This window comes from Oncorhynchus kisutch, linkage group LG24 (genome assembly GCF_002021735.2).
Source record: "Oncorhynchus kisutch isolate 150728-3 linkage group LG24, Okis_V2, whole genome shotgun sequence".
Lineage (NCBI taxonomy): Eukaryota > Metazoa > Chordata > Actinopteri > Salmoniformes > Salmonidae > Oncorhynchus > Oncorhynchus kisutch.
In genome coordinates this window covers 15,865,492-15,872,359 of record NC_034197.2, presented here as the reverse complement: position 1 = coordinate 15,872,359, position 6,868 = coordinate 15,865,492, and the positions used below count along the sequence as shown (strand labels likewise).

Below are 6,868 nucleotides of genomic sequence, written 5' to 3'. Positions count from 1 at the left end.
TTTGCCGTTCCTCACCTCACGTCTCTCGTCCTCCATGATGGATGGGTCTGAGTGAAACGTTGCCTGGGCGACAGGCTCGGACAGGAACCTGGGCTGTACGATCATGTGACAGCTGGTGGCCCTGCTGGCTGTTATGTCTGAGTACTTTATTTAAGCATGCTCTGGTCTGGACTGCTCTGGACTGCTCTGGACTGCTCTGGACTGGTCTGGACTGGTCTGGACTGCGCTGGACTGGTCTGGACTGCGCTGGACTGGTCTGGACTGGACTGCTCTGGACTGGTCTGGACTGCTCTGGACTGGTCTGGACTGCTCTGGACTGGTCTGGACTGGTCTGGTCTGCTCTGGACTGTTCTGGACTGGTCTGGTCTGGTCTGGACTGGTCTGGTCTGTTCTGGACTGGTCTGGACTGCTCTGCTCTGGTCTGTTGGAGCTGGGTGTGTGTTTGGTTATGTCCCAAAGGGCACTTTATTCCCTATATGGGCCCTGATCAAAAGTAGCACACTATAGGGAACACAGTGTCATTTAGGATACACCCCTCTGTCTGTCTGTCTGTCTGTCTGTCTGTCTGTCTGTCTGTCTGTCTGTCTGCCTGTCTGTCTGTCTGTCTGTCTGTGACCCATTGGTCCTCATTGAACTCTGCTCCGGCTCACGATGGAGGGGACATGTTCAGGGCAGGGAGCAATGTCACCTCATTCAACCAGGTGACCGTTCTGTTGCCGTAGCGGTGGTTTTTTCAGTGACATCTCCCAAATGAATTTGCTTCATCGGTGTTTGACTTTGGAGGGCGTCCGTGGTTGTAACTCTTATTGTGTCCTGACTACAATGACACGGAGTGAATACATTATAGCCACGGTGCTTGTAAATGATTTTCAACAGTGGTGTGTTGTCTCATGTTCTATCGTTACTCTGTTGCACCTTCAGTACAAAGTAGCAGAAATCTGCCAGTGAGTGTCAGGAGAGAGGAAATGTACACACTGAGAAACTGTGTGTGTGTGTGTGTGTGTGTGTGTGTGTGTGTGTGTGTGTGTGTGTGTGTGTGTGTGTGTGTGTGTGTGTGTGTGTGTGTGTGTGTGTGTGTGTGTGTGTGTGTGTGTGTGTGTGTGTGTGTGTGTGTGTGTGTGTGTGTGTGTGTGTGTTCGGTATGTGTTTTTGTCAGAAAGTGCGTGTGCATGTGTGCTTGCATGTCACTATGTGTGTGCGTGTGTAATTCTGGTTGAAATGCTGGCCCAGTGATGTGCTGTCATCTGTCACAGCCCGAAGACAGCAAATAATGGCTCTGCTGCTGTCACTTTGTCACCAAGCCGCTCAGCCTGGAGAGAGACTCACAAACACTGGTAAATGATATGGGTCTTGAATTACTGATAAGCACTTGGAGTGTACTGAGCTCTGTCTGTAGGCGTGCTTTGTCTGACAGTGTATGTGAATGAGTGTCAGTGTGTACATGTTTGTGTGAAAATGAGACTGTGTGTCTATAACTGTGTGTCTATAACTGTGTGTCTATAACTGTCCATTGCCAGACAGGAGTAATGGATGACAGAGCAGTGGTAGTGGGTGGAGGTATGTGTTCTATTCCAGACAGAAGTAATGTATGACAGAGCAGTGGTAGTGGGTGGAGGTATGCGTTCTATTCCAGACAGAAGTAATGTATGACAGAGCAGTGGTAGTGGGTGGAGGTATGCGTTCTATTCCAGACAGAAGTAATGTATGACAGAGCAGTGGTAGTGGGTGGAGGTATGTGTTCTATTCCAGACAGAAGTAATATCTGACAGAGCAGTGGTAGTGGGTGGAGGTATGCGTTCTATTCCAGACAGAAGTAATGTATGACAGAGCAGTGGTAGTGGGTGGAGGTATGTGTTCTATTCCAGACAGAAGTAATATCTGACAGAGCAGTGGTAGTGGGTGGAGGTATGCAATTCTATTCCAGACAGAAGTAATGGATGACAGAGCAGTGGTAGTGGGTGGAGGTATGCAATTCTATTCCAGACAGAAGTAATGGATGACAGAACAGTGGTAGTGGGTGGAGGTATGCAATCTGTTGCAGACAGAAGTAATGGATGGTGTTACAGTGTAACAATGAGACCAGATGGAAGTCCACATCACATGTCACGTGGTGCTCTGTAGCGCTGGTATTATCACTAAATGGCTGCTTTGTGTTGTAGACAATTGGAACACCCGGTGACTATTTGATCTATTGTATCATGCTTGTCTATGTGTGTTTGTTTATGTGTGTGTGTTTGCTCATGTGAGTGTGTCTATGTGTGTGCTGTGTTTGTGCTGTCATTACTGTGTGTGTTTATGCGTATGTTAAGATGTGTGATGGTCTTTCCACACCCTCAGTGTCTGTTGCACTGCTGTGGTACGTTGGTATAATTAATCAGACTGTTTGATGTTTGCAAATGAGTGTTAATTCAGACTCAGTTCCTCTGCAGGCCCTACTCTTTAGAACTGGTGTTAATCCAGACTCAGATCCTCTGCAGGCCCTACTCTTTAGAACTGGTGTTAATCCAGACTCAGTTCCTCTGCAGGCCCTACTCTTTAGAACTGGTGTTAATCTAGACTCAGTTCCTCTGCAGGCCCTACTCTTTAGAACTGGTGTTAATCCAGACTCAGTTCCTCTGCAGGCCCTTCTCTTTAGAACTGGTGTTAATCCAGACTCAGTTCCTCTGCAGGCCCTACTCTTTAGAACTGGTGTTAATTCAGACTCAGTTCCTCTGCAGGCCCTACTCTTTAGAACTGGTGTTAATCCAGACTCAGTTCCTCTGCAGGCCCTACTCTTTAGAACTGGTGTTAATTCAGACTCAGTTCCTCTGCAGGCCCTACTCTTTAGAACTGGTGTTAATCCAGACTCAGTTCCTCTGCAGGCCCTACTCTTTAGAACTGGTGTTAATTCAGACTCAGTTCCTCTGCAGGCCCTACTCTTTAGAACTGGTGTTAATCCAGACTCAGTTCCTCTGCAGGCCCTACTCTTTAGAACTGGTGTTAATCCAGACTCAGTTCCTCTGCAGGCCCTACTCTTTAGAACTGGTGTTAATCCAGACTCAGTTCCTCTGCAGGCCCTACTCTTTAGAACTGGTGTTAATTCAGACTCAGTTCCTCTGCAGGCCCTTCTCTTTAGAACTGGTGTTAATCCAGACTCAGTTCCTCTGCAGGCCCTACTCTTTAGAACTGGTGTTTAGTTTAACAAGACCAAAACATAGAGACACATACATCCTCACACCACTCACCTCCTCTCTACCACCTCCTACCCTTTCAGATCTACACGGCCCTGGGAAACACTGTTTACCTTATTGAACACTAGTGAATAGTGTGTGTGTGTGTGTGTGTGCATGTGTGTGTGTGTGTGTGTGTGTGTGTGTGTGTGTGTGTGTGTGTGTGTGTGTGTGTGTGTGTCAGGCTGCCATGCAGTAAACCACTCCAGCTCCTCTTCCTTTCTAAATAAACAGATATCCCAGAGTGGTTTGGAGAACAAGAGGCTTAAACAAACACTAGACTAGATTGATTTATTCCTCCAAGAGCCAAGCAAACTCCTTGTCTTAAGAGGAATTCACTACTACTCTGTTCACATCACAAATATTGCATTACACAGTGTATTTCCCCGCTGCCAGCCAGATTCAGTGTGAGGCTGTAACAGGACTAGCTGTGGCTATAAACCAGGGAGCTGGGATTGTAGGCCTCTCTGTGTAGGGCCCCTTCGAAAATGGTATACTATTCATATAGGCCATAGTGAAGTACCTTTGGACAGAGCCCATAGGATTCAGAGTATGAGGAGCATTGGGAAGGTTTTGGAGTAAGTGGAGTGAACCGCTGCCCTACCTCTAGCCCAGGTGTTGTGTTGTAATGTTGTGCTGCTGTAGCTGTTAGCTTGCATCCCAGATGTCACCTTGTTCCCTATAGAGTGAACTACTTTTGACCTGGACTCTGTGGCTGTGCTCCGGCTCTCTCTCTCTCGCTCTCTGTCTCTCTCTCTCTCTCTCTCTCTCTCTCTGTCTCTCTCTCTCTCTCTGTCTCTCGCTCTCTGTCTCTGTCTCTCTCTCTCTCTCTCTCTCTCTCTCTCTCTCTGTCTCTCTCTCTCTCTCTGTCTCTCGCTCTCTGTCTCTGTCTCTTTCTCTCTCTCTCTCTCTCTCTCTCTCTCTCTCTCTCTCTCTCTAGCTCTCTCTCTCTCTAGCTCTCTCTCTCTCTCTCTCCACGGATAAGGAGCCCCCAGGCACTGTATTATCTGTGTGCGATAAGGATATTAATAAATGCCTGGCTTTAGTAACGCTACGTAGCATGTCGGGCCCTGCAGGGGTGAGGAGGAGGGGAGGGGAGGAGGTGGGGAAGGGGGACGTAGGAGCACCTGAGGTCATGAGACCTCTCCAGGTGAGAGGGGGGTTATGGCAGGAGGGAGAGTCTTATGGTTATGTTCAGGGAGAGGAGAATGAGAATGGAATGAGAGGGAAGGAGAGAGAGATAGGGGGAGAGGGAGGGAGAGAGAGGGAGAGAGAGAGAGAATGAGGAAGAGAGAGGAGAAAGGGGATGGCGACAGGGAAAGGAGAGAAAGAGGAAGAGAGAGAGATAGGGGGAGAGGGAGGGAGAGGGAGGGAGAGAGAGAGAGAGAGAATGAGGAAGAGAGAGGAGAAAGGGGATGGCGAGAGGGAAAGGGAAAGGGAAAGGAGAGAAAGAGGAAGAGAGAGAGATAGGGGAGAGGGAGGGAGAGGGAGGGAGAGAGAGAGATAGGGGGGCGAGGTGGTATTAACCCATTCAACCGTATCAGTTTTCATAGCAGCTTGTCCGAGGTCACAACTACCTTTGTCCTGAAGACAATGGCCTGTGTGTGTGCTCAGGGGTTAAAGGTCAGGGATCGGGAGTCAGTGGGGGTGGAGGTCAGTCTATTGTGTTGAGTTACACTGTAACTATACTATAACGGCTGTTCTGTCTCTGTGTTTCCTCCCTCTGCAGTGTCTGTATGGCTGTTACGTCCACTCCTCCATCATCCCCACTTTCCACCGCAGGTGCTACTGGCTGCTCCAGGTAAGAGATTCCCTCCCTCCTCAGCACACATGTACACATAACATCCTTCCTCCCTCCTCTACTCCTACACAGGTCAACTCCACCAGCTTTTCTCTCACTGCCTGAATGGTTAGGAGGAGCATGTCTTCTTCTCTGACACACAGCAGATAAAAAGACATCACACAATGTTCTCTCTCTCTCTCTCTCTCTCTCTCTCTCTCTCTCTCCTTCTTTCTCTCTCTCTCCTTTCTTTCTGTGGCCCCTTTTCATTCCTTATTTACCCAGTAGGGGGTGGAGGTAGGGTATGGAGGGATGGGGTGGAGGTATTGGGTGGAGGTAGGGGATGGAGGTAGGGTATGGAGGGATGGGGTGGAGGTAGGGGATGGAGGTAGGGTATGGAAGGATGGGGTGGAGGTATTGGGTGGAGGTAGGGGATGGAGGGATGGGGTGGAGGTAGGGTATGGAGGGATGGGGTGGAGGTATTGGGTGGAGGTAGGGGGTGGATTTAGGGGATGGAGGGATGGGGTGGAGGTAGGGGATGGAGGTAGGGGATGGAGGTATGGGGTGTGGAGGTTGGGGATGGAGGGATGGGGAGGGGGGGATGGGGTGGAGGTAGGGGATGAAGTGATGGGGTGGAGGTAGGGGATGGAGGTAGGGGGTGGAGGGATGGGGTGGAGGTATTGGGTGGAGGTAGGGGATGGAGGGATGGGGTGGAGGTAGGGGGTGGAGGTAGGGGATGGAGGGATGGGGTGGAGGTTGGGGATGGAGGGATGGGGAGGGAGGGATGGGGTGGAGGGATGGGGTGGAGGTAGGGGATGGAGGGATGGGGTGGAGGTAGGGGGTGGATTTAGGGGATGGAGGGATGGGGTGGAGGTAGGGGATGGAGGTATGGGGGGTGGAGGTTGGGGATGGAGGGATGGGGAGGGAGGGATGGGGTGGAGGTAGGGGATGAAGTGATGGGTTGAGGTAGGGGTGGAGGGATGGGGTGGAGGTAGGGGAGGGAGGTAGGGGATAGTGGGATGGGTGGAGGTAGGGGATGGAGGTAGGGAGTGGAGGTATGGGGTGGAGGTAGGGGATGGAGGGATGGGGTGGAGGTAGGGGATGGAGGGATGGGATGGAGGGATGGGGTGGAGGTAGGGGGTGGAGGTAGGGGATGGAGGGATGGGGTGGAGGTAGGGGATGAAGGGATGGGGTGGAGGTAGGGGATGGAGGGATGGGGTGGAGGTAGGGGGATGGAGCGATGGGGTGGAGGTAGGGAGATGGAGGGATGGGGTGGAGGGTAGGGGGTGGATTTAGGGGATGGAGGGATGGGGTGGGAGGTAGGGGAGGAGGGATGGGGGGTGGAGGTTGGGGATGGAGGGATGGGGTGGAGGTAGGGGATGAAGTGATGGGGTGGAGGTAGGGATGGAGGGATGGGGTGGAGGTAGGGGATGGAGGTATGGGGGGTGGAGGTTGGGGAGGAGGGATGGGGTGGATTAGGGGATGGAGGATGGGGTGGAGGTAGGGATGGAGGTAGGGGGGGTGGAGGTTGGGGATGGGAGGGATGGGGAGGGAGGGGATGAGGTGGAAGGTAGGGGAGGAAGTGTACGGGGTGGGGGTAGGGGATGGAGGTAGGGGGTGGAGGGAGGATGGGGTGGAGGTAGGGGAGGGGGATGGGGTGGAGGTAGGGGAGATGGAGGTAGGGGATGAAGTGATGGGGGGAGGTAGGGGGTGGAGGTAGGGGATGAAAGTGATGGGGTGGAGGTAGGGTTGGAGGTAGGGGTGGAGGTAGGGGGTGGAGGGATGGGGTGGAGGTAGGGGATGGAGGTAGGGGGTGGAGGTAGGGGATGGAGTAGGGGGTGGAGTAGGGGATGTAGGTAGGGGTGGAGGTAGGGGTTGA

The 6,868-nt window shown here is 52.1% G+C and overlaps 1 protein-coding gene across 7 annotated transcripts in view; it reads left to right on the top strand.

The window, feature by feature from the left end:
• LOC109869206 (calmodulin-binding transcription activator 1) overlaps nt 1-6,868 on the top strand; it is a 435,704-nt gene that overhangs the window by 335,715 nt on the left and 93,121 nt on the right. For all 7 annotated transcript variants that reach the window (XM_031804278.1, XM_031804275.1, XM_031804274.1 and 4 more), the window contains one exon: nt 4,939-5,010. In XM_031804278.1, coding sequence (XP_031660138.1) covers nt 4,939-5,010 — 72 coding nt within the window. The remainder of the gene's footprint in view (nt 1-4,938; nt 5,011-6,868) is intronic.